Here is a 27063-nt window from a genome sequence, read left to right as displayed (position 1 = left end):
TTTTAGATAACGTGATTAGCTTTGAGGAGAAATCAAAGTCACGACAAAAAGCCCGGCAGGTTATCAAGGTAAAACAGTCCTAAATCACGTCGCAGGTGAGTTGAACCAACAGTGTTGAAGATCACACTCATAAAAGACTCACCTGGCTATGAACGACTCGGTATTGTTGACAGTTACAAAGACATGTAGCGCTGTCGACCTGCTCAGGTATCACAACTACATGTCGTTTTAAGAATATAATTTCACCACAAACTCGGTTTAATTTAGTTTAAATATTAACATTGCAGTTGATATTAAAAGGCAGTCAAATATGTACAATATTGCAATGAACTCACAATTTGAACGTTTTGGTTTGGTGGATCTTAAAGCAAATTATACGGCCAATAGTTTAATTTAGTCATATGGTTTGTTGTATTGTAAGCGTATTATGGTGATGTATACTGTATATACACGTATGTATATAAAGTTGGTCCCAAACAGGACTTTTAGTTCTGCTTTCAGAGCATTATGTCTCTCTATTAAGGGCCAGCGAGGTTTCTTTGTAATAAGGGTTTTATTTGACTGTGCTTTTGGGGTTTATAGATTTCTCTGAGTCAGTTCAAATTTAAATATACTGTATAATCAAAAGCAGGTAGATGATTCTCATCCCCTAATCATCTCTGTCGAAGGAACTTTCTTTCTTTCTTTTTAATCTTTTCAACAATTCTTTAACCTGTCAGCCGAGTTTTTAAAAAACATTTTTGTGTATTGCTGAATAATTCAACATTTTAAAAACAGCGTTTTCAGCTGATCCCTCTATTACATCCACTGAAGGTGATTTAAATCCTGTCCAGACAAATTTAAGAACAAATTGTGGCCCCAACTACCACCTCAATATCTCCACCAAGGAAGTTTGTTTTTTGTTGAAGTTGTCAGCGCTCCCTGCTGGTGTTCCAGAGGTTTGCAAGTGCAAAACAAAAGCTTGGAGCCCTTTGTGCACATGATCAGACAAAAGGACATCAGAGACATACCGATGAAGTATTGCAGAAGAAGACAACAGTGCAGTGACTGTAAAAGCATTTTTTTTATATAAAAACAAATTCAGACTTTGAGACACATTCAGGATTTTACAAATTAGCAGTTAATGCTACACAATGAGGTATCTATTAAAATTATATTCTCCTTTTCTGTTACTTAAAAGACACATAAAAACACATGTATGTTTTAAAATGTACGCATTTCAGACAGGACAACATTTTGGCAAACATATCGATTGTATATCACAAACAGTAGCATAATATAGATACAACAAGTATTAAATTGTTCTTTTTAACAAAGAAAAGATAAACAAACACCCCCTTATTCCAAGCGCCATCACAAGAGTGCAGTTGTGTTAAAATGCCGGGAGAACAATCTAGAAGGCTTGTGTGATCACTGAAAGGTAAAGCATTGCAGTTACCTAAACAAGCCTCTCTTTATGTCAAAGAAAAGCATTCATTATGAATGTCAACTGTGGAAAAGAAATACAATCAGTTTTAATAAATACACACGTGTCATTGGTTCATGGAGAAAGAAAAAAACAATTTAGGCATGTACTAAAATAACTTTGATTACTTAACAACAGACAAGGCAGAACATGGCACACTTAGTATTAAGACAACCTACTGCTTGTTCCAGTCACTCACTACCACTGCTCCACATTGTCTATGTAATCCTCCATGGTGCCGTTCTCATCCAGATCCCACCAGTCTGGGAGTAGCACCTCACCGTCTCCCCCAGCCTTTCCCCTCAGCTGCTCCTCAGTTACTACAGAGTGGCTCAGAGAGTGATGGGATGCCTCTGTGGGCTTCAGCTGCCTCCCTTGCTTCGCCGCGAGCCTTCCACGGAGCCGCCTCCTCTCCTGCTGCCGCCTTGCCCTGGCCTGCCTGCGCTCCTGCTGCCGCGCCACCTGGAAGCGCTGCAGGAAAAGGTCACGGGCGTACTCATACAGCTCTACGTCCCACCGATTTAGCTGGAGGATCTTGTATTGTGTCTCATTGGGGACCTCGACACTGGAGGCGCGTGTGCCGTTGAGCTGCGTGAAGGGTGCGATGAACTCCAGGTTGAAGGTGCGCTCGAACAGATACTGGGTCTTACGTTGGTACTCTGTCAGCCCAAAGAAGGCCATCACACGCAGGTTGCGTTTGGCGCTCTCCAGAAGAAGTGCCCAGCGCTCTTCCTCACTCATAGTGGAGACATTGTAGCAACCAACCAGGCTGAGATCAGCCAGCATGCGGGTTTGCCGGTTGTTGGCCAGGTTGTAGGGGCAATCCATGAACTCCTGCAGGGAGCAACCTGACCAGTCGTCTCCCGAGTAACAGCTTGGCAGCTCGGTCAGTGTTGGTGAACGTCCATCACACACATGTAAGGAGGCCCTCCATGTGGCGCCACGTTGCACGTGACGCCACTCGCTCAGGTAGCGTGATACTGGGTCTCTTAAAATGGTTATATAGTAATAGTTCCTACTGGAGAGAAAAAGACAACATTATAGGTCTGTAATAAGCCAATTAAATGCCACATGTCACGACAAGTAATACGAAAAAGTGCTGCAACTATTTTATTTTGTTCATCAATTAATCAGTTGATAATTTTGTCTACTATTCCAAGTCAGCATTTGATAAACTAATCTTAATGATTGGAGAATAGATTTGATAGTTGAATTAGTTTGGCAAGAAGCTCTTGCAACTGTTTGGTTTCTGTGTATGAAAAGTGTTGGTGAATTAGGTTAAAGGACAATTTAGGTAGGGTCACATTCACTCACACACACACACACACACACACACACACACAGACACACACACACACACACACAGACACACACACACACACACACACACACACACTATGAAGGTAAACAGCTCCATCAATGTAGTGTTCCCTTATACATGTATTACATTAACAGCTATAGTATGCAGCTACATTACGACATTATTACAATAACACCCTTAAATTCCCACCAAAGTACTGTCCTACACAAACCTGGGCAGGTCCACAGGAGCCTCTCGAGAATCCATGCGTGACGGGACGCAGCTGGTCAGCTCAGTCCAGTCCGCATGGAGCCCGCAGCTCCAGCCGGTGGAGAAACGGGAAAACAGCCAGGTTTCCTTTTTACCTGGCCGGTAGCAGGTACATTTCTTCTGGCCTGCATGACACTCGCATGGCCTCTCCAGCTGAATATTCCGCACCAGGTGTCGACCAAACGTCGTGCCACCCGTTTTTTGAATGTGCAGAAAAACTATCACATCATCTCCTTTGATGTTAAAGTCTACAACACGATTTAAATCGGCTTTCGTGAAATTGAAGCGAGGGACAAAGCGGACAAGAGCGCCATCTTCTGCGATATACGGATCCTTTTGGAGCCCGTCTTGCATCGTATTGCCACTGCTCCGGGAACCAGTTGCGCTGCCGTCCTGAAACCACGTCCCCAGCTGGTGGAGCATCTGGCAATCGGACCTGCTCGGGCAGACATACTGGATCATAATGACGCCAAAGAGCAACACCATGAGCAGGATGATCAGGAGCCGGTGGTGGCTACTGCCACTGCTGGACTTGTCATCCATTTTCCCGTTGCGGACAAAACAGCATCACTCAAGCAGTCCGAGCCCCGGCCTCGGCTGGGGGACCTCGGGTAACAGGGTTTTATTGTCGCTTGGTGGAGCGAAAACAATAACAATGCAGCTGCTAACAGGCTAACGGCAGCTAGCTCGACTGAGTCTAAAAAACAGACAATAGCTCATTAAAATGTTTGCTGTGTTAAGGGAAGCAACGCGTTCCTGTCTCATCTCATATAATGAAGTAGTTTGTTCCAGGACCATTAGTTTGTTATATTTAAGCGAGCATCTTTCTTGCAGCAGTGACGTTTAATCCGCGCCTGCCACGGCCATCGATTCTTGACCTTTCTTCCCAGCAGCCTTTGCGCTTAAAGTGGGCGTCAAAATGACGTCAGCGTGTAAAACGCACCAGCAGTCGAGAGCAACGGAGACACAACGTTAACCAAACCACCAGTTAAAGCTTCTTTCCGCCTGTCGGGATGTGTAGATTGTTATAAATAATTTCACAAGAGCTTTAGCAGTAATTATTCTGTCGTCAAATTCTATTTGCACGTTCGACTTGTCCTACCGCCGAAATAGCTCAGTTGGGAGAGCGTTAGACTGAAGATCTAAAGGTCCCTGGTTCGATCCCGGGTTTCGGCATCGGACTTTTGTTGTACACATCCTTTATAAAACCGGCCTTAGCGCTTGGTCAATCTTTTGCAAACAAATCAATAATTGCTAACATGTAGGCTACGTTTCCAAACATAAAGGTACCATTTGGGCACCTACTAGATTATAACCAAAATGTAATCTATTCAATTAATTTCCTAAATGTCAATTCAATCAATTTCTCCTTAATTCTCAATTGATTTTGATGTAGCTGAGATATTTATGTATCGACCTTGTTTCTAAATAGTGCATTTTGGTGAGTGTCCCAAACACTTCCTTTCAACTGTGTGGTAATTCAATCTGGCAATATATGGGATTTTTGTGAGCATAGTTTTGCATTAAAGGCAGTTTTAGATCTCTTACCAGTTTTCTCTTTGTAATCTTTAAATAAGATGTTTAAAACCCAAATTTGAATCAATCCTGTAGAATAAATGCTATTTGTAATTGGGATTTATTCACATGCAAACACACATCTTGCTTTCCCATTAAATCACAACCCTCCATTGTGGGTATGAAATCGATTAAAAATATTTGTATCGTTTCCATTACATTTATTTTTGATATGTTTATATAATGACAGATGATTTGTGCCAGTTTATTATTTTTGCCATATTTATGGCCTTTGCTGTAAAAGTCAATAATATTTGCAGTTTACATATGAAATAGGTTCTCTTCTCACTCAGTGGTTTTGAATGTTCTGTATTAACATCATTAAACCTGAAGATCTCTCCACATAATTTTAAAGGATTTTTAGGAAAGTGTGTCACTCATCAACTTTTGATGTGGGTAGTAGGCTGGTCTTTTTCACAGAGAAGAATTTCACCCAGCTCCACCCACCCGCATTCCTGTCTAACAAACAGTGGCATCCAGTCTGAATTAAAAAGACCTGAGTTATCTTAACGAGTAGCATAATTAACAGCACTGGTCCTCTCTAACCTACAGCTTATTTAACTGCAAAACATTTAACTCATATGTCCCAGAATTTTAGAATATCTGTGTGTGTAATAAAAAACAACATGACTTTGAGATTCAGGATCAGGAAAAGTAACAGTGTAAGGTTTCTATTGACCAAAATAAACACATAATGACTTGATTAAAGTCATTAGTCAACCCCTTCATCAAAGAGGTCATACAGCTGATAAGAAGAGGCCAGTTGGTAAAAACAGACGTCAGATCGACGTCACTACGTCACTGCTGAAATGTCTAGCATCAATGATCGTTTATGTGAAAGATGAGTTGGATGCGTATTTTATAGTATGAATAGAAAGAGTAGGAATATAGTTTTTTTAGCCCACTTTGCCAACTATTGCCACAGCATTATTTGTTTGTATTGTTTTGGTGCATTACATCTTGGTTCATAATTAATTTGAAGCATACAAACTAAATCATACGTTTCCTAGATTCCTTTTTTCTTTCAAATGTAAGAAATATTTACTTATATTTAACTTATATTGTCACAACGCTTTTTTGGATTAAACATACATACTAATTGGTTTCCATTTTCTTTTTGGAGTGGCTCGTATGTTAACTAAATTAAATATCACTTGAGCCTTATTTGTATGTATCATGCTACTGCCATTACATGTAATCTTAATGACGCCACTACATTTACTACACTACATTTACATTGATTTAGCGATTACTGGCTCATATTCCTTTTATGTAAGTTATAAACGGAAGTATATATTACAGGAATCATTATTTTGACTTTAATGTTGATGAATGGTGTTGTTGTCTTTTGTTTTTCCGGAGGAGTGAGACCCCTGCTTCTTTTCGTGCTCTCTGAGAGGGGCGTTCTGTAACGGCTGAACGAGAAGCCATGACTCGGTCCCCGCCCTGATCTCTTTACTTTCCTCCACCACGGGGAACCGTTACATGGAAAACATACGGGCATGTGCTGACATTAATACATCTATTTTATCAACGTATGACTTTTACCGTTAAGTTGCAGTTTGACTTGTAACATGGAGCTGGACCGGCGGCTGTTGCTGGCCCACTGCGCGGCTCACGCGCTCTCCATCGCGGCGGGCCTGCTGGTGGTCGTCCCCATGGCTCTCAACGGCTCTGCGTTCAAAGGCCGCTGCGCGCTCTTCTCCACCGGCTATTGGAGGACAGACGACCGGGAGGAGCTGACGGGACAACCGGGAGCCGTCTCTCACCTGGTGGTGCAGCAGTGGGGCCCACCGGCAGCCTGCCAGTTCGCCACCTTCGTCGGTATTTTCACGGTGCTGTACGGTGCCGCGCAGGGCTGGAGGAGCCTCTTGTACCTGCACGGACGGCACGACGAGTGAGTGGACACAGACAACTGGTTACACGTCTGTTATACACTTGTAGTGCTCTGGATTGGACTATTTCGATTTGATGGTACCTTATAATGACTTTTTTGAGGCAAATATGTTCCACTATTATTTTGAAGCTTCATAAAAGAAAAATATATATAAGTTGAGCTATCCAGCAGTCCATAAAGTAATTGGCATCAGCTCCACCTTTTTCGCAGGTGCAATATTAATAGTTACAAATTTCGCATCATTAGGTATAATCTAGTAACGCTCATTGGATACTGTATACTTTCTGAAAAGGGCCTTTGTGTATACTCAATTAATGCCTTTACTTTAGTAAGATGTTGAATGCAGAACCTTTCTAATATATTCAGTATATATGTGTAAATGCATTATTGTCATTATACAGATGCTTACTTATAGTCGAAAAGTATAGATGCAGGGATGTAAACAAAAAAGGTGAGAATACTTGTATCCATTTACTCATTCCAGTTTAAGCGTGGGTATGATTAATCTCTTTGTCCATGAAATAAAAAATGTAATAGACAAATTGTTACAAAGTCCATTATCCGAACCGCTTATCCTGTTTAGGGTCGCGTGGCGCTGGAGCCGATCCCAGCTGTTATAGTACACATCAATATTTCTTAGAGACCAAGATGCTGTCTTCAGGACAACAGTCCAAAACCAAAACCAATTCATTTCACCATCCTATGTTACATCTTATTAAAAAGCAGAAAAGGGATCAATGATTTTTCAGTCATTTAAAAAAGTCAGTTAATTATTTTTTAACAAACTATTATTTCAGCTCTATTGGATGTGTCTACGTACCCTACACATAGCGTTTAATGTATGTTAATTGTAATCGTACCATATGTCTGATAGTTGTCTGTATGTGTGTTTCTGCTCAGCACCCTGTTTTCGTCCTTCCTGACGGTGCTGCTGAGTGTTTGTGTGCTCTTCCTGTCTGGAGGCGCCAGTGTTATCTTGTCTCTGGGACTCGTCTCCTGGTGTGACACCGTGACGAATCACAACATAAAGCCATTCAGGTACAGCATCTGGTGGTGGAACATGCTATATGTTGACATTTCACATGGAAATCTTTCAGTCAAGAATGCGTCCAAAACTAAAAGTCTCTTGTCCTGAAAATTCTGATTTACAAACCTCGAAAAACAACTCAACTTAAATTCTGAGTCTCATCTGTTTTTGTTTGTTTCTTTTCAGTTGTGCAGAGTCACAGTCTGTCCCGCTTTACCTGGATGTGAACACCTCCTCTTTCTACACAGAGCTCAGTCTGGCACAGGTATGAACACACACACACACACACACACACACACACACACACACACACATAAATGTACAACAGATAGCTGAAGTTTCACTCTTCAACACATCCCTTCAACTAGACATAGTATTTTCCAACAGGGGTTTTCCTTTATTTGTAGTTCTAAAATGCGGAAACATGATACTGGGATATTCTGTGCACCTATCGACTACCACATTGCATGATAATAATTAGCTAGTATCCAACCAATCTTCTGCCTTCACTATGTGGGTCGATATAGAGCTGATGCAATGTATGGCAAAAACATTTGCAATCAAGGTTGAAGACGGAAGTTGGCATTGGCAGTTTTTCCGAAAAGCAATTGTAAAGTAGTACATATTTTAGTAAAGTGCAGCAAGCAGTAAATGATAATTTAGACAATAATTTACAGAATGTATGCTCATTCATATTTCTGTTCCCTTTTTTGGAAGATAAGTCCTTTATTGCTGTGTCAATCTCATCAACACTGAGTTTTGTGAGACTTTTTCCGTTGTTTTCTTCCAAGGATGTTGATGTTTTTTCCGGCTCCTGCAAAGAACGCTAAGTTATATGAGTTTCACTGTAAGCTTCATTAAGCCTGTTTGGTCCTCAGGCGTCCCTGTGGGGTGTGACTGCTCTGTGGCTGACTCAGTCCATACTGGCCTTCCTGCGTCTCTACCACTCTCACAGCCAGCACATCAGCGGGCCGTGTCGTCCCCGAGAGAAGGAGCTGCTGCTGAGACACAGTCCATCTGACAGCGGCTCCCCCACACCTCCACATCCTCCTGCAACACCCACCATCTTTGTTTAGCTAAGAGAGTATGAGGTAGTGATAAACAACTTTACCATGAACTCTGCTGTCTAAATTCAGTTTTAGACTGCATGTAGAATATGGGCAGAGCTGTATGTTTCTATTTTGATATAATTCATAATCCGATATAATAAGAGCCTGGTCGATAATTGGTATGCGCTTATATGTCAGCTGATATGTGTGAAGAAATATCAGTGTAGAAATGCCAAAGAAATGCTTTAAGTCATTGAGAAGCAGTGTCTCCGTTATATAATTTCTCTACAGAGAGCACTGACACGTTTATTTTTACCATCCACAAAGCGGTCAGACTACATTATGTAATGACATGAGGTCATCTGAGCTGGGCCAAAATAACTTACTTTACATTTTACTCCCATCACAGTCGGACCTGTTTCACTGAAGCATGACAACTTAGAGTTGGGCCTCTTGTATTCATTACATATGAGTAACAGAACTGAGCATCTGTTTTTCTGAATGATCATAAACAATTTCCCAAATCCTTAAGTATTCAGATTTTAACCCATTTATAGCCGGAAAGCAACAATAGTTAAAGCATTTGTTGATGAACCGCTTCAAATATTTAACACAACAAAAGAAGCTAACTATGGCTTATAGTTTGGAATAATGCGTGAATGCTGTGTGAAGGTTTTCCTGTTCTCCACAATCCGCTGAAATTACATGAATGCAGCATTACCTATCTCTTAGCTTATTTTTTGTGCGGAAATGAGACAAATGTCAATGAAAAACAGCGCAAAATTTAAATCAGAACATCTGTCATTTCCAGCTACATTTCTTTGTTTGGATTCACTCTGAAAACATGTATTATCATGCTGCAGACTGAATGTGAGTTAATCAATATGGTTAAAAGGGACTAAATTATTCTAGAAATACCCTTTGAACAGCACTAAGTGTTGGTAACAAGCTACTGTTTTTTTTCAAAGCTGTGCGGGATTTTAATATATTTTAAGCTCCAACGTAATGGTGATACATGAGAGCCACTAACTGGGACTAACCTCAGCTCTGTCCTGGATCAAAAGAGATTTTACACAATAAAAAAGACAGATGCATTATGTATTCAGTCATCTAGCAACTACAGTGTTATTTAGAAGCTGATAGTCATTCTTGTCATATGAGGGTGACTTTGTGAATTAATGCATTACAGTTTATTCATGTCCCTCAATGACTTCACAAGGAACTACGCAGTGTTTTTCTTTTGGTTCTGTTTGGAATATATTTAATGTGCATGGTTGTTACACATACTTTTCTGTTGGTGAATGACATTTTGCACAGTTGTGTCCTCATCAGGGAGAATTCACTTTGTTGACTGTTCTGAGTGTTAAATTCAAATGTAGCACTGAGGCGCTTTTATTGTGAAGCATGTGGTGAGAGAGTGACTGAGCCACCAAGTACCAGGCTCACTGTGTGAGCACGACCCGAATGCACTGTTGTGTAATGGAAAAATCACTGCTGACCATCTCTCTTCTTGTGAAGATTTTCTCATGATGCTGTTTGTCTTGAAGCAACCGCACTCAGAGCGTTAATGAAGCGGTCAAATCGTCTCAAATGATACTTGTAGAGTATGCAGATTGTAATTAGGAGGTAAATACCTCGAGAATCTGTGGTAGTTTTCATACTGAGAGAGATTTGTGCTGAGCCCAGGAGATTGAAGTGATGAGGAAAGAAGTTACTGACTTTCTTGAGTTTTTAAAACGAATGATTGAACGTTAAACTTCCCTCCTACTATCATGGAGCCAAGTGGTTGTAATGACACACAGACAGCGGAGCAAGAAATCTGAAGTAAAGAGAGACGAGACAGTAATGTCGTTTGAGATTAATTGTAATATATGAAATGTTTTGTATTATAACTGAAAGGTTTCTTCTACCTTTTTGTGCGCATTCATGTAGTGTTTTTGCTTTTGTCTTGTTTCTCGAAAATCAAAAGCTGCCCATCATAATAATGTCTCAACTCGCATACAAATGAACATCCAAATACAACAATACTGACTGATGTGTTTGCTGTTGTGTTTTAAGTGGAGAATGTAATCCTATAATGCCGGCTGTGACTCACTTTATATCTCGTGATAAGAAAAAACCTGCCTATAAATATACAAAAAGTAAACAGAGTACATCATGTCAAAAAGATTGATAAGTAAGTTCACACCTTTTAATTTACAAATGTTATTAATATCTTTACCTTCTCACATCCACAAAATTAAACTAATGATCATACTACTTAATATAGATAAGCTATTTAAAAAGCCCCAATGAATCAAACAGGAACTTGACGATACAAACATGATGAATATGATGCCTAGTTGTATAGATTAAACTACACAACAACAGTATATAAATGACTTAAAATGACCACGGCCTCAATCTACAGCAGTAAAATGCAACATATACATTGCTGTACCGGTGATAGTAATTTCAAAAAATCATGCGTAAAAGTAAAACACCTAACTTCTTTTACTTTTGATAGTACATTTGCCTGATAATACGAGAATTTGATTTTGGATGCAGAATTTCTACCACAGTGTGTTATTGATACTTTTACTCAATTAAATGATCGTTTTATTTCCACCTCTGCTGAACAATACATGTTGTTATTGTGTTCACTGTTGTAAGTTACTGAATTGGAGTGCATAGCGGAGAATAGATGGATAAAGCCTAACAAAATGTGGATCATCCATGTTTCACCACCAGATGTAGTACTCTTCTTGACCATTGTGTGGCAGCAAAACCTCCTGCGGGTCTCTAGTCTACCGAAGTATAGAAGGAAGAAGAAAAAAAGAGCCAATTGTAAACCAGGGCACCATATTGAACAAGTGAACTGATGTTTTGCTCCAAACCGCAGCTCTTCGTTACAATTTACTTTGGAAGTTTACTTTAAGTCCGTTTTTTCCACAACTGGAACAAGAAGACAGCTGCATTTGTCCTCTCTCGGTAACAATGAAGCTAACGGACATTAAAAAGTTAAAAGTGCTCGAGCTGCGGTCCAGACTGGAAGAGCTCGGGTTGGACAACAAGGGGCTGAAGGCTGAGCTGCTGGGGAGGCTGTGGTCCGCGTTAGAGGCAGGACACGGTGCGAAACACGGCGACGGAGAGGGGAAACTACACAACGACAGCTCACTGACACCGACAGCACCGGCGGAGTCAACGGACGACAGGTCCTTATTGCCGCCGACAGGAGCCGGCGTTACTGAGCGATGGAAAGCGGACCGCACAGACAGCGCCACACAGACAGAGACTGCCCGCAGGCTGCCATCACCCCAGCGTGGCCCGGAGAGCGTTTCAGCGGGTTCACCAGTGGACCAAGCGGGGGAAAGAGACGCTGAAATGCAGCAGGGAGGTGCGGAGGATCCGAGGAAAGACAGCAGAGCTCACGAGGAGATGGGCAGAGGAAGATCTTTCTACGAGTTCAAAGAGGAGGTGCGATACAAAAGGTAACACGAGAGAGATTGTCAGCTAACATTTAAGACTCCCAGTCCAGAACCCTCATATGTTTCTCATATTTCATATATTTCTACAAATAAGCTCTTACTTATTTGTAGCTTTTATGTATAGACGTGAGGATAAAGCTTTATGTTTGAATATACATGTTACGAGCTTCTCACCAAAGTCACCAAAGTATATCTTTTTGTTGCACCAATGCCTGCATATGTCTGAATACGCAGATGAGGCCATATGGGAATTAAACATTTTGACAGGGTTTGGATTCAAATATTGAAAATATCGTAAACTTGGGCTTTAAACATCTCTTGAGGAACAGTTTATGTTTTGATGCAGCACATGGGTCTCTTTCTCACCTCAAACCAGAACCAAATCAACACAACCTCCAGAGGACAGAGAAGAGACGGAGAAGGAAGCTGAAGATAAAGTCAGACTAAATCCACGTAAGTCTTTGGACAACGCACACCACAAACATGAAACAAACTTAATTGTGTTAAATTGATTACAACTATAATACACTTGTTGGATCCCTCACATTCGGTTGTCTGCACAGATGACAGTCACCTGCACTTTGAGGTGGGTCCTGATGGCACATGTGGCCAGCCGCGGTTCTGGTCCCGAGTCCCCTCGCTGTGGTCAGGATGCAGGCTCACCCACGGGGTGCTGCAGGGCAAGGTGGGATTTGAAGTAAGGCTGGAGAGGAAGTTGTTGACTACACAACTGGAAGAACAAGATGACATGGATCCTTGTGGCCTGAGAGTGGGCTGGTCTCTGGCCAACACCTCTCTACTACTGGGTAAGAACTAAATTCATCATTTGGTTTATTTTATTTTAAGAATCAATTTGAACAGAGGCACTTTTTAAAATAGGTTTATTGTGGTTAATGTGCCTTTTTCTTTTCCCTGTGGCTATCTTACCGTCTCATACCAGGTGAAGATGACCTCTCTTTTGCTTATGATGGGCGCGGTAAGAAAGTGTCAGGTGGGAAGGAGGAAGCGTTTGGAGAACTCCTCTCAGTGGGAGATATCATTGGCTGCTATGCTGTAAGTAACACATTTCCTATCAGCTCTTCCTTTATTTGGATTCTTTGATATTATTCATGTCTTGCTGTTGACTTGCCACACCAAGATCTATGTTGGTAAATTTGAAGACATTTCTATTTTCTGTGTGTGTTTGTGTGTCCTGTTTACACATCGATAGTCCTTCTCCACAGACGGGTCTGTTGAACTCTCTTTCTATAAGAACGGTCACGTCATGGGTGAAGCTTTTTCCCTGGAAGCCTCTGTGCTGCTGTGTCGACCTCTGTTTCCTCACGTCCTCTGTCGGAGCTGTTCAATCCGAGTCCTCCTGCACCCCACTGCTCCTCCCTGGTATCCTGGTCCTCCAGAGTTCACACAGCTGGCAGCTCTCTCCGCTCAGATGATGGTGCGCACCACATTGCCTCCCTCCTCGAGAGCACAGTGTGAGGTGGGACAAGAATTATCCATCCAAAGTATTTTAATTTGTATAATGAAACGGCTGAATCAGAATTCACATTATCACAAGGTGTTTTTTCCCTATGGGGCTGACCCCTCTTAATTGATTAGTCACCTAATGGGTTGTTTTGGTTGGGTGCCTTTTGAATTATTCTTTGCGGAGAAACTCAGTTTTACAGATCTGTAGATTTAATGAACTAATCGATTAGTCGCTAAAATTGTGTTCGTCGACTGAGAATTTTCTTTTACACAAGGACAGCCCTGTATCCCTGTGGTGGAAAGTTTTGTTGTTTATGGTCCAACAGAAAGACATTGCCATGCCTAGAGCCATGCCGTGAATAAATAACTTATTTTCAGAACGTAAATAAAAGTATTCATTACAAGGTTTTGCCTTTTTGATTTGTTCTCCCCCTCCCTCTAGGTGTTGTTGATGGTTGGTCTTCCTGGCTCTGGGAAGAGCCACTGGGCCAGGACTCACATGAAGCAGCACCCTGAGAAGCAGTACAAGCTGCTGGGCACTGAGGAGCTCCTCGCATGTATGAGTGTCAGTCAAAACTCCAGTCTTTAATCTTGTGCTTATATTCATATTCAAAGATGGTGTTCAACTTCTGACCAACTGATCCAGAAATGTTTGACGTGTGTGTGTGTGTGTCTGTGTGTAGAGTGATGGACAGAGGACCAGCCGGGTGCAGCAGGCCTCTCAGTGTCTCACTGATTTGATCAAGGTGGCTGCTCAGACTCCCGGCAACTACATCCTCGACCAGGTAACTCTTCACTTCTAAACACATCACTTTAACTCTGAAATCATCTTTTAAGTGACTGATTATTGACTTATTTCAGTCATGTGGAATGAATTATTAATTTAAGAAATGAAACATGCTTGGGTGTAATGGTACTTGCATTCCACCCACTCAGCTCTCTTAAGATATTCTCTTTTTCAATTCTCTCTTTCTAGTGCAACATCCTCTTCTCTGCACGGCATTACAAGCTGCAGCTGTTCACAGGCTTCAGGCGTCGGGTGGTGGTGATTTTTCCTTCGGCTGACGAGTGGAATAGACGACTGTCTCAACACCAGATGAACGGGGAGCAGATCCCTGAGACCGCCCTGCTCAAACTCCAAGGTGTGACTTGTTTTATAGGAAGTGTAACATCTCAGTTAGTCAAGAAGATCATTTGGGACATAAATGTGGGTTAAACTGGTTGTAGCAGGTAAACTGAACGGCATTTCTATTAGGGATAGAAACTTTTTAATTTATTGATATTAACATTTAAACATCATCTTGTCTTTTTGGGAGTCATTTAATCCACTCCCCACGGAGAGAAACCAGAGGAAAGGACCATGTAATTCACTACGTTAACATAGGTGATAGTTTATTTTTTATTTGATTAATATTCTATTTGAATTGCTGTAAAACTTAAGTCAGGTGGGCAGCCGGTGAGAGGTCTTAAATCAGGCTTGACGTGTTTGAAACTCCACTCCAGACTGGAGTCTCTGGAAATGCTGACTGGTAAACCAGAGCCAGCACAGTCCTATGCACGGTCCAATACAGACTGAACATCTCATGCATGTGTTTCCATGTTCTATAACTGAAACTGGCCCTCTCATCTCCAGTGAGCTTTAGTCTTCCAGAGCAGCACAGCAACTTGCTGGAGGAGGTGCAGTACGTCGAGCTGCCTCAGGAGCAGGCACAGACGCTCCTGCAGGAGTACACCGATGAGGCTCGGCGACTGCTGCCCCCCATCGTCTCCCAACAGGAAAAGAAGAAAACCCGACATCACAAGATAAGACCCTACCCTCACGGCCCTCCACCCTCACAAAGGGTCCAGTGGACTGGACGTCATGGTCAGTGTGAGAAATGAGGGGCAACGTGTTGGGAGACTTGATCTTTTAAGATATTAGTTGATCTCTTTATGGTCTTTGTAGGGTGGAAAGACCGAAGACTCTACACGCAGCCATGGAGGCAGCAGCCAAGATACGTGAGTGTTCTTGAACTTTGAAATCCGACTCAATAAACTCACTGACATAATTTGGGGGTTTTGCTTTGTCCTTTAGCTGAGTTGGACTTTAAGGCTGAAGAGGTTTTGGTCTCTTGAACCTCATCGTCTTGTTTGGGTTAGCTGCGTTTCAGCTGAATCTGACCAGTCAGATCTCTGTCAACATGTAGCTGCCACTTAAACCGCTGAAAGATTCCAATTACCTAACAGCCACAGTAAGTTTTCTCTTTAAACCAAATCTTATTGTCTTTTTATGTGATTTACATTTCAGTGGAGTGCCCCTCATCAGGATCCAGGCTGCTACTACAGAGACGTGGGTTACAGCAGATATGAAGGTTACTGGTGAAGAAACAGAAATCTGTGTTTACAGGGACAATCATTCTACTGATGTCATTTACTAAACGAACACTATAAAGAAATACAGTATACAAATATCGCTGCTTTGACCAATCAAAGATAATCACTGTTGTAGTATTTAATATTTTTTCCGGCAACAACTACATCACTTTAATGGATTTTTATTCAAAATATTTTATTAATTCAATCATGTTTTTACTGCACAGTTTACAAATGATAAAAATACACAGAATTATGTGAACACCAGTTTTCAAAGTCACAGAGTAATAAATTCCTCAACTCTTTATGTTTGTGTCCGTTTGATCATCTGGATGTATCTTCTGTTGTGTCGTGCCGTGTGCTCTGGCCTCGCTCACTGTCTGGCTTCACTGTCTGATAAAGCAGCACGGCTCCTTTAGCTGAGGGACACAGCTCCGACCATAGAGGGCTGCTTCGGTCCAGCTGCAACACCTCCTACAAAATGAAGGGACAACGAAACGCAGTCTTGTGTATCTTCATCTTTTTTATACACCGTACTCTGCTTCTAATGCAACTGCAAAAACAAGAAAGCACATTCCTTAGTTGCTATTTAGACATTTAAACATCTGTAACTTGGGCCCACTCACCGTTCTGCCAAGAAAAATAATGTCTGTGGACTCACTGGCCTCTGCGCCGCCTTTCAAGTACAATTTTCTGACTTCATCAGATGTCAACGAGCAGCTGAGGACATACCAATAACAGAGACTCTACATTATATTTTTGTAAAGGTTTTTAAGTCAACTTCGATCATATAAAGTTAAAAGTGAGGGAATGAGAACCTGACGTAAAACTCAGCACTTGGTCTGCCAGCGCTGGTGTGATTCAGAGCTACACCCATCAGGACCGGCTCTCCGAGGGAGCTCAGAGGAATATTCACCTGCAGACGAGATGAAGAATGTTTCTAAAGAGAATATGGTAGATTTTCTCTATCATTGCTAAGTTTTCCTAAAATGCTGGATGGGCTCTTCAATATATTGAAAAATGTGAATATTCAACAATCACTAAGGTAAAATATAAACTTTCACCAGAGTTCATTTTCTTTGAAAACTGTTATTTTTTCTCATTTGAGTTTGTCTTTTACCTGCTCAAGATATTAAACCTGCTCAAACCCGTGCTGAACCAGTTGACATTGTAATAAGGAATTAATTGATTAACAAATGTGAGAATGTATGCCTTTTTCTGAACATATTGTGGACGGTTAGTAAAGTGATTTGAAGATCCTCTTCACGGAGCCGACCACCATTTTTCTAGAGTAGTTCAGAACGGACAAACCAAACACTGGCTGAAGGAGGGGACATTCACGTTTTTATGTTTTCACATCGGGCACCAGCCTTCTCCTACACACATGGCTCACGGGAAAAGTCTCAGTTTGTTGCCATTTGCTACCTCACTGATCAATGCCACCAGATCCTGCGCACTGCACCTTTAATCATGAAACTGACACTGAACATCAACTCGACATGAGCTATCAAGTTGAGAGTTGACTTTTTTTCTCCCTCCCACCTCATCTCTGATCTCGGCGCACACAGACGAGAACAGCTCCGAGACGACGGGCCTCTGCTGCATCATGTCCACACTGATCTGCTCCTCACACACAAGCTGGCCCAGACGCTCACACACCACCTGGAGGGGTGCAGCGACAGTGTGAATAACATATATTTAATGACACCTCATTCCCTTTAATATCTTTACCTTTGGCTCTGGGTGACCTCCGGGGATGTCCAAGAGCTCCGCTGCCTCTGCCACCCTCTGGCTCCTCCGGATCAACACCACCTGACCGTCGTCCGTACAAAGGACGCCACCCACACCCAGAGGCTGAGCCAGCAGCGCTAGAGGATCCCCGAACTGCACCTCTCCACGCTGACGAAGCTCTGCCACACGACACGACCAGTTTGTTCCCAGATAATCTTTGTAGCAGGTGAGGCCAAGTCTCAGAGTGAGGAGCGTTGCTGTCCCCTGATCATCTGTGTTCTTGGAAGGATGTTCAGCCGTGATGCTCTTAGTTTCACCGTCAATGGAGGACGCTTGTGACAATCCATGATCTTCATGTTCTCCATGACTCACAGGTCTGTTTCTTTTGTCCAAACGGCTCTGAACAGCATCATGCAGAGAATCATTGATGGCCACAGTCTCCTCCCTCCTCTGTCTGCTGTGTTTAAATTCCCCTTCCTGTTGCTTTGCACTGTCTGAGAGGGGCATTTGGCGCTGATGAGTGCAGGGTGAGTGTTCAGAAGAAACATAGGATGATGAAGCCAAGCAGAAAGAGTGCAGTCTGAACTTGGATCCGTTGAAAAGCCACGGCTCCTCGGACACCCTCTTTCTCCACACCTCCTCTATTTGATGCTCCAGGGACGGATCTGTCTGCCTGTTGAATCTGGGAAGACGAAGAGACAGCAAGTTTCAGGTTAGTAACATGTTGTGCAATGTCTGACTGATGTAAAGACAAGGCTGGTGTTGTTCTATATATCTTATCAACAAATCCCATAAAAGAAAACGTTCCTAGCATTGAGAATGTCCCATGATATTCACATTATCGTCCACAGCTCCGGTGTGGGAAGATTTTTGGTTTGAACAAAATGAGAGAGGTGTGTTGTTTTTACTTCATCTAACTTATATGTTGTTACTTCTTATTAACCATTGAGGGACTTATTGGCAGCATATTTCCTGTTAAGTAATTAATGACTCTTTATACTCCTGTGTCCATTGTTTAATATTTAAGTGCAATTTTGTGAACAGAGCTCAAGAGTCCATTCAAGTGATTGTATTGTGTAGTTATAATATTTAGAGTTTTTAAATAATTTATTTCACATTCAAATGTCTGAATATTCTTCAGAAGCATTTTGCTCTTTGAAATGGCATACTTGCAATATTATGTAATTATAGCAGTGGCATAAAATAGTCTTCAAAAGACAATCATTTTGTTTGTTTTTGTTATTTTTTGGGACAATATATTGTCTGACAATGGTAGTATTACAGGCCTACTGTGGCTGACAATGTAATTCTTTAAAAATGAATCCTAAATCCTACTATCTATGTCACATGTTTAAGCCATACGTGTTTGAGGTAGAAAGGCCTTGTAATTATATAATTCTGTGGTTTTAACACATTGAAGAAGCCTTGTTGATGTTTCTACCTTTCAGAGAGCTCCACTTGTACTTGAGACTGCAGCAGGCCCCTCCAGGCAGCACAGTGCAGCAGCACTGACACGTCAGGGTCCATCGTCTCTCATCGGCGATTGTCAAGTCTCTGTACCTGTTTTCAACTGTTAACGTTTCAGAGGAAAAAAAACAAACTGTTAACAAGAGCTAAATCGGAAACCTATTAACTGCGGTGAATAACTATGCCGATGTCAAGAAGACCTTTTTCAGGCCTCACCCTCCACTCCCTATACACAAACAGACACACCAAGAACACACAAACACACATTTAGAGATTAAATGCTCGGCAGCATTAGTCATTGTGTTGATTGCTTTATAACAAGCCAGCCAGTGATAAATCAGTTTGTGTTCTTCTGGACAGCATTATGAAAGAAAGACAATGTACGATTAATCTTGTTTCTTGTTTTTCATTCGTAATATTTCATGTTGTCATGAGCTACATGTTAAGACAACTTCAGCAAAAAGCGGTAAAAAATATATTGTTAAAACGGTGAGACTGTGCTCCCAAATACTTTCTATTTATTTAATTTGACTCATGTCATGCTCATGTTAGAGTAACATCCGTTCACAGGCTCGTGTAGAGTTTCTCATTCATCACAGCTTTACGGATTCATTTTGTTTGAGTTACTTGAGTTCATGTTGTAAACTGTTTCGACTGTTCACTGATTAACTTTAGAGACGGACTATAGTCAGTTTATCCAGCAACTGAACACAGACACAACTACTGAAGTACAAATTTACAAGCTATTATGCAACAATAACACAGTATTTTACTGTAACGTTGCTAAACTGGTATTACTATTATATTATGTTAAGATTGGGCACAAAAGTACTTTGTATCTTACCTTTCTATGTGGAAGCGTATGCAATGCAAAGATAAGCCATGTGTAGTTTCTCAGAGGGCATAATGTGTTCATTATCACCATCCAGTGACCAAGAGTCCAAACAACATATCGGTAGGTTCATTGTCAGAAATACAGGACTGACAGCTGTGTTGAATATACATTATTACGTGTATTTTAAAACCCGTACAAGTTACAATGGTCCGATGAATAAATCATGTAATTCACCTTTGTAGGTGAATACGGCAACAACAGGGTTAAATCCTGGGAAACGCGCGTATGGGGCGTGTTTGTTGTTGTGTGTCAAGCTGCCGAGAACCAACAATAACTTCCGGTCAAAACCAAGATAAGACTCCTGGACAATGCCTTGGAAGAGCAGTCTACTGGCTACAAACATATGAATCACAGTTCAAAGTAAATACTGTACAGGAAATGTCATTCTGACAAATAAAGTGCAATTACAGTTTATCTACGTAAATAACACTTAACAATATATAGCGTTAGATATATGGTATAGGTCGTGTCAAAAGTTAATAGTATTATATTTTACGAAAAGGTACGACATGTCCCTGTATGCTCAGCCTGTCGTGGTGAAAATAAAGCTTTATTTTGAAGGGTATATTTCCTGTTTTCCGGTTTTATTGTCGCTAGCTTGAAGCGGCTGAGTTTATGTAAGGGGCCCACAGGACATCTAGTCCTACGAAGTCCTGCAGGTATGTCACTGCTTTGTTTGGTTCCAGCTCCATTGCATTGTTCAATGTGCTTTCTCCATATTTGAACATAAACACCACTAAGTTAGATAATAAATTAGCAAGCTAACAATAGCACGGACAGCTAACCCGGGACTAGCTTTAGCTCTCAGCTAACGAGGAGGAACAAAGTGTCCCCACCGGAAACCCCGCAGCGCAGTTTGCTCTTTATTTGACCGTTTAGTTCAGATAACGAGACGCGTGCAAACTGCATTAGTCTGTGGGTGGTGGTGTAGCTAATGAAAGTCACCAAAGCCGTACTTTTTAATTCAAAGTATTGTTATGAAACTATCTTTGATTGTTTTGGGTAACATTGCCCGATACGAAGTTGCACAATGTTACGAAGTAGAGATGATAAGAAAGATCCCCGCTTTTAGTGTCGTTTGATTGACTTTAGTCCTCAAAGATATTTACTCACCTCGTCCAGTTGTTGTCTTTAGTCACGTCACGTGTCCACATGAGGGGGAAGTTGCTGACTGTATGATTTTGAATGGAAACTCTCTGAAAAGTAAAAACAGGAAGTTTGTCTTAGAAGCAACTTTAACCTCTTTATTTTTTACCTGAACTGGTATCAATGGGGTTTCAAGTGTAATACACATATACATTACCTTACAATTACATTTCCCATAGATTACTTATAGGCTAATTTCACATATTGCTCATCGGTAAAGGCCAGTTAGACAATACAATCTAATCTATAAAAGTTTAGAAAATATTTTTATATTTTTGTAAAGCATACTGCCTCGCGTTTTGGGTTTCGTCCTTTTTGAATACATGCAAACGTTAAATGAATAAATACTATGTTCATATTGAAGTAGATTTAGATATTCAAAGTGCAACACCTATATTTGTAATATGCTGTGAGGCCTGTGTCTGGAGTCTGCCCACTTAGAGGTTAATAATTACTAGAAACAGTTTTAATATCTCCACAGGTAATCTTTGTGGAACATTTTCCATCATGCAGTTGGAGGCTCAGCTGCGTCTTTGTCAGAGTTGTCTTTGGTGCTGTAAGAGCGGGCTGCGTCTGCTCTCTCAGAGCTATGCACACAGGTAGACTTTGATATGCATATTCTGTGCATGTGTTGAACTGAGTCAGATTACTGAACACATCGTAGTGTGTCTCTCTGCTTTGATTTTGGTTTGTTTTTGAGTTCTATGCTTTCTCAACCTCAGAAAAGCTGTGAACTACTACGATCTCCTGGGAGTCAAATCTGACGCCTCCTTGGAAGAAATAAAAAATGCATTTTTTAACAAATCCAAAAAGGTAAGTTACTATTTTCTTAACAAGGAAATGAATCGCCACTTGAGGGCAGCCTTCCACAGCTTAGTTTCTACTTTGTAACTGTTCCCACAGTGAGCTTCCTGACTATTTGTTTTCATGTTGTGGCTCCCGGTGTAAATAAGGATGTGCATGTGTATTTACCTTCTGGCTCCGGTGTAATTGAGGGGTGAGCTCACTCAACCGGTTGTATGTACAAACATACATTTTAATGCATTTGTGTAATAGAGAAAAATGTATGGGTGTTGATGAATGTATATGTATACTTGTCTCAATTAGTACATGTTTGCAGCAAAATACATCTTTTGGTTAATTGTTTGGTTTAGTTTAGATCTCATTACTGTAACTGATCCATTCATGATGCAGCTGCACCCAGACAGTGACCCATCCAACCCAGCACTGCACAGCCTGTTCGTGGAGCTGAACGAGGCCTACCGAGTGCTGAGCAAATATTCAAGTAGGAAGGAGTATGACTTAAAAAGACATCAATACAGTGGTGGCCAGGCCTTCAGAGCTACCTCCACAAACACCAGCTACAAAGCCAGGTGAAGACATAATGCAATCTCTCAGTTTTAGGTGGCCCTTTCATCTTACGTAACCTGACCTTCTTGCTTACTATGTAACATGTCAGGGCGAAGAGACGATTGACGGATGGTCTTTTGTGTCAAGTAGACATAAAGTTTCAACTTCAACACTGTGGTTTTGTGGGATATTTTTTGTAACACTCTCATTGGCCACGCTGTTTTTGTGAAGCCTGAAACCTCAAGTGCTGCAGCAAAGCTGAATGAAGAATGATTCTCTGTACCTTCCCAAAGGAGGAAAACTACCCATGCCGTTACTGACCAGATATTTACATTTATATTTATAGATAATTCTTTCTGGAAGTGCTACATAGTTTGAAGTGTTGGGTTATTTTCAACCTTTTGCACAAGTATAGTTACTGTGCTTTTGACATTGTTTTTGCATGAAGCATAAACCAATCTTTAGCAGATTGTGTGTTTTGGGTTGTGGATTTTTATTGTTAAAATTATTTTTATATTTGGTTAACCACTTGAGACTTAACATCTCAAGTCTTCGGGGGAAAAAAACAAGTCAGTGAGAGTTTACTGCTCCACAGCCAAGTGGAAGAATTCGATCTAGAAACGGTTTCTTGTCCCTCACAATTTGATGTAAATTTGCTCCTTAACTATCCGCCAGACTCGGTAACAATTCAGTTAGGACTGCTTTTAACACTTCTTCTTGAACGACTTCTCCATCAGTACTGATACCCAGGAGAGCTTTCGTTACTGGGAGCAGTTTCGCCAGTCTCAAGCACAACAGATGACAGCAGAGGAGTGGCAGAAGAGGAGGAGGAGAAACTTTCGCATGGTGGGCTACTGCTTTATGACCATGGTGCTCAGCATCGGAGCCCATCTAGTCTTCTTCAGGTACAAAACCGGCACACAATGAAGATACTTTTAAAAGGAAACCACAACGCATTTAAAAGATGAATGTTTGAAAGACAACAATATCCATACTATACAACCTTATATCAAACTTCTTACTGCCATCCATCCATCATACTTCCTGACTTTCCTCACTGCACGTTCACATCCAGATGAATGGGCTTGTTTGTGCACATGTCTCTGTGCCATGTGTGTTGGCACAACCTTACGGCATGTGACCTTGTGTTTGTTTTCACACTGAGAATCTGTGCCACTTTTGTTTGCGGGAATTTTGCTTCTTTGTGATCTGCCGAGTTGTTATAACAGCTGTACAAACTCGTAAAGGCAACTGAGCACGCAGCTTGCGTGCTGAGCGACAAGTTTTTAGGTTTAGCAAAGTTATTCTGCAAGTAGAGTCCTAACTGAAGTGTTTCTCCGACTCTCAGGAAACTGGAAGAAGTTCACAATAACTTCATGGACGAGAAAGATCGAGTCATTAGTGAAATTTATAATGAATCCAAAGAGCGGGCCAGGTGAAAGCACACACTTTGTTTTGTTTTTTTAAATAAATGTTTTTTCTTCTGGTTGATGACACATTTGGGTTGTAGCAGTACATTTGTTTGGGTTTTGTGAGAGTAAATGTGTCTCCTGTGCTGTTTCTCAGGGCCAACGGTTTTAAGAAACAGACGGAAATACTGCGGCAGAAACATGCAGAGTTTTTGGAGAAATACAAGATCCGCAACGATGGAGACAAAAAATAGGAGAGTCTCCAACTGTGCTCAGTGACGATGGAGATCAAACTGCCAGCAAGACGTGAGGCTGGATGTGGTACTTGTTTTAGGATTTTAAAGTTTATTTATTTAAAGGAAACATGCTGACGTGTTTGTCCTCAGTTGTGATGATGAGGACGTGGAAGACACACAGAACAAGGATGTTATGTGGGAGGTTTTCCTCTGGTCATACATGGGTTTCTTTATCAGACTGGACCTGGTCTGTTGAAACTTTTACTTATATTTGAAGTGATGTGATGGTCAAAAGGATCCGGCTACTGTGTGTGTCCTCAAGAACCATAATTAACACATGTTTAAACTGCCTCTAATGAACTCACAGGGACACAACCGCTATGGTCCTCAGCCTCTTTGCCGTCTTGGTGAGGCTCACAGATAACTGTGAAGTAACGCCAGATCTAGTTGAGACGAAACACTGCTCATCAGTCCCAATGTGTTCAACAAGACTTGTGTTGATTAAAATCATATATTAGTTTGCACGCGAGGACTTTTTCGTAATGTCCTCTTAGGTTTGATGAGGCTGTTCAGGGGTGAAGCGTAACACGTACGAGTCAAGCTTTTTGGCAATAACAGTTTGTCACGCAAAAGGGGTTGAAACGTGCTTTAATGCCTGTTTACTTTTCCCGGTTATGGATCTTGGGACGGGGCCATCCAACTCCTCATTGATCCCTCTGTTGACCCGGTGTGTCACTGTAGAAATGCAACAAAATGCCTAAAAGGTCATCAGGTAGTTCCAAGTGGAGTCAGAGAAGAAGGAGATCAGTAATTTGTCTTAAAAAGTAAATGAATATAGTCCAACTATTGTGTTAAAAATAAGACGATGAAAATGTTTGCATGAAATGGAATGAAGTACATCGGTTATTTCAGCACTTACGACCGGTCCTCTCAGTTTTTCAATATTAGACATGGTTGCCTTACCTATTTCGTTTAAGGGATGTCAGAGGGAAATGATTAAAAGATCAACTTTTATCAATCATTACTTCTCTTTGTTGTGTCTTATTCACTTATGCTTTGGCTCTGGTTTTGTGATACAGGACATTGTTTGTCGACTTGTTTGTGTTTTCATATCAATAAATGTTAGATTATCTTTGGAAAAGGAACAGTGAAAGTCAAGCAACCACAACAGCGATATCTTTTGACAGTGAAAAAGATTTCCTCTGAAGAGTTAGCAAGAGACTCAGACATCCAGATGCAGACAGACGCCTTTCAATGAGCAACCACACGGACGAGTCCGTACCATTGTAGACAGATAATATTTAGATAATCATTGATCTGCCCTACATCAGAATTCACAAGTCTTTTTTTCCCATTATGCTCTTTTAAAGTGTATTCGAACAGCCGTTCTAAACCTTAAATCTCCCATTTGGAGCTGCGGATTTGATTAACTGGGAAACAAACTTTACCAATGCAATACACAGCATGTTTATTTGCATATTTACTTTCACATGATTTCTGTTATGAAACGATTCATAAGAACATCCTGGGTGCACAACATTTGTTTGCTGCTGACATCATGGAAAAAGGCTGGGTTTCTAGTTGTAGATTAAAAATACATGCCCAAGTAAATTTCTGAAACTACCGTACAGACTACCATGTGAAGTATGTTTTTAGGAGAGATATTGCCTTTTTCCTTCTCTGTGTTCTTGTCACCAGCGGCCCTTGTCCTGAGACTTCAGCTGGAGATAACGCATCCCAGCATAGCTTACAGACACCCTCACACCCTCATGTGGCGTGTGAGTGCCCTGTCATAACCCAAACACACTATAATGACTGCGATTCTGGCATGTCTCACACACAAATACACACACACACACACACACACACAGGGAAACTAGTTGTGAAGACAGCTTTAATTGTCTCTTTAGTTTAATGAGCTGAATATGCAGCGTGTCAGATCCTGCTCTGAATATTACTCTGTGTGCTAGACATGCCCTCTTATTTATCATTTAGAAAACGGTAGGTCATAATATGGAGTGGAAAATAAATCATTGATAGAAAAGTGAACCTCAGACTTTTACACCACACTGCTTTATTTGGATATAATTCTGTCCCAATACAAATATTTTCAATGAGTTTTGATGAAATAAGTTGGTAGGTAAAGGTAATATTTATTGTGTTCATATTTAGAGTTTTAAAATATAATGCAAACTTTATTATATTTTCTCTCCAGGGTCGTAGCTGTTAGAAATACCTGCAATAGCTCAATATCAAACCATCTTCTTTCTTCTAAAATGAGACTTACATGTGTTATAATTACATGGCCCATGCCAGTAAACGTCCTAGGAAATTGTTTGTATATTAGCAGAATCTTCTGAGAATATTTAAGGTGATCACTGCAGAAGAATTTGAGTACCAGTCAATTTGTGCCACTTTTTCCTTAAAAGACGACTGAAATGATTTAGCAATTATCAAAAGTTGCAGATCAATTTTCTGTGAATGGACTCACTAATTGTTCAACCTATTATTTATTATTTCCGATGTTTCCCGACCAGAATCATTTGGAGAATACAAGCCCTTGACCAACGACAAAAAAAAATAAATGCAGCGATAAAACCGAGGACATGACCTCATTGTCCTCATTGGCAGCTACGGCCCTGTTCCCCACTTGCAAGGGGCCCCTAAAGGCCCCCTCAACCCCCTTATGTTGGGACCAGTAGAGACGCTGCACCTGTATTCAGTCTGCCTGTCCCGTTTGGAAAAAGTTGGCAGCGCAATGGTTACGCTGCGTGCGTCTCAAGGGCAAAGGAAACGAGGAAACCGATCACAACAAGTAATGAAGAGAAGACACCACTCCAGACCTCTCTGTCTGTCTGCGGACTACCCTGCTGCTCCGGCTCGGTTGTAGCTGTGCTGCCATGTCAGTGGAGGATGTCATATTTATATTCAGAAGAGGATAAAAAAAAAGGGAAGGTCATATT

At 41.2% G+C, this 27063-nt stretch overlaps 6 protein-coding genes and 1 non-coding gene across 11 annotated transcripts in view; 5 read left to right on the top strand and 2 right to left on the bottom strand.

The window, feature by feature from the left end:
- Positions 1-1091: 1091 nt before the first annotated feature.
- On the bottom strand, positions 1092-4029 carry hs6st2 (heparan sulfate 6-O-sulfotransferase 2). Of its 2 annotated transcripts, none has more exons than XM_068581026.1 (2): positions 2998-4029; positions 1092-2480 (listed from the first exon to the last, which is right to left on the bottom strand). In XM_068581026.1, exons 1-2 carry the CDS (start codon positions 3576-3578, stop codon positions 1664-1666), a joined length of 1398 nt encoding a protein of 465 aa, XP_068437127.1. In that variant the 5' UTR covers positions 3579-4029; the 3' UTR covers positions 1092-1663. The 2 variants fall into 2 exon arrangements, with proteins under 2 accessions (XP_068437127.1, XP_068437121.1); XM_068581020.1 differs by having other exon boundaries at positions 1092-2483; positions 2998-4027.
- Positions 4030-4138: 109 nt separating this feature from the next.
- On the top strand, positions 4139-4211 carry trnaf-gaa (transfer RNA phenylalanine (anticodon GAA)). The gene has a single exon. It is a non-coding gene; the product is annotated as a tRNA-Phe (tRNA).
- A 1789-nt stretch (positions 4212-6000) lies between these two features.
- zgc:153018 (Transmembrane protein 179-like) lies at positions 6001-10592 on the top strand. The gene is made up of 4 exons (XM_068595854.1): positions 6001-6507; positions 7408-7545; positions 7721-7799; positions 8413-10592. The coding sequence occupies exons 1-4, from the start codon at positions 6185-6187 to the stop codon at positions 8608-8610; spliced, it is 738 nt and encodes a 245-aa protein (XP_068451955.1). The 5' UTR covers positions 6001-6184; the 3' UTR covers positions 8611-10592.
- An 836-nt stretch (positions 10593-11428) lies between these two features.
- On the top strand, positions 11429-16603 carry si:ch211-107m4.1 (heterogeneous nuclear ribonucleoprotein U-like protein 2). 2 transcript variants are annotated; one of them, XM_068588972.1, is made up of 11 exons: positions 11429-12053; positions 12427-12503; positions 12614-12856; positions 12991-13103; positions 13261-13527; positions 13957-14079; positions 14198-14299; positions 14491-14656; positions 15148-15378; positions 15460-15512; positions 15802-16603. In XM_068588972.1, the coding sequence occupies exons 1-11, from the start codon at positions 11560-11562 to the stop codon at positions 15874-15876; spliced, it is 1944 nt and encodes a 647-aa protein (XP_068445073.1). In that variant the 5' UTR covers positions 11429-11559; the 3' UTR covers positions 15877-16603. The 2 variants fall into 2 exon arrangements, with proteins under 2 accessions (XP_068445073.1, XP_068445064.1); XM_068588963.1 differs by having other exon boundaries at positions 12397-12503.
- Positions 15793-21143, bottom strand: nudt22 (nudix (nucleoside diphosphate linked moiety X)-type motif 22). 2 transcript variants are annotated; one of them, XM_068588992.1, is made up of 8 exons: positions 21073-21143; positions 19039-19167; positions 17598-18279; positions 17409-17528; positions 16685-16782; positions 16493-16586; positions 16168-16340; positions 15793-15869 (listed from the first exon to the last, which is right to left on the bottom strand). In XM_068588992.1, exons 2-7 carry the CDS (start codon positions 19122-19124, stop codon positions 16191-16193), a joined length of 1230 nt encoding a protein of 409 aa, XP_068445093.1. In that variant the 5' UTR covers positions 19125-19167; positions 21073-21143; the 3' UTR covers positions 15793-15869; positions 16168-16190. The 2 variants fall into 2 exon arrangements, with proteins under 2 accessions (XP_068445093.1, XP_068445085.1); XM_068588984.1 differs by lacking the exon at positions 15793-15869 and having other exon boundaries at positions 16082-16340.
- dnajc4 (DnaJ (Hsp40) homolog, subfamily C, member 4) lies at positions 20577-24919 on the top strand. Its single transcript, XM_068589026.1, has 7 exons — positions 20577-20618; positions 21587-21704; positions 21828-21918; positions 22300-22478; positions 23193-23360; positions 23804-23890; positions 24022-24919. The coding sequence occupies exons 2-7, from the start codon at positions 21613-21615 to the stop codon at positions 24116-24118; spliced, it is 714 nt and encodes a 237-aa protein (XP_068445127.1). The 5' UTR covers positions 20577-20618; positions 21587-21612; the 3' UTR covers positions 24119-24919.
- Positions 24920-26818: 1899 nt separating this feature from the next.
- vegfba (vascular endothelial growth factor Ba) overlaps positions 26819-27063 on the top strand; it is a 14549-nt gene continuing 14304 nt past the window's right edge. For both annotated transcript variants that reach the window (XM_068589013.1, XM_068589004.1), the window contains exon 1: positions 26819-27063. This exon is cut by the window's right edge and continues 802 nt beyond it. The gene's annotated coding sequence lies outside the window, so the exon portion shown is untranslated.

The sequence above is a fragment of the Clinocottus analis genome, unplaced genomic scaffold, assembly GCF_023055335.1.
Source record: "Clinocottus analis isolate CAN_PGR_092001 unplaced genomic scaffold, fCliAna1.0.p SCAF_10, whole genome shotgun sequence".
NCBI classification, from domain to species: Eukaryota; Metazoa; Chordata; class Actinopteri; order Perciformes; family Cottidae; genus Clinocottus; species Clinocottus analis.
The sequence above is the reverse complement of the archived record's forward strand: the minus strand, read 5'-3'. Positions and strand labels throughout refer to the sequence as shown.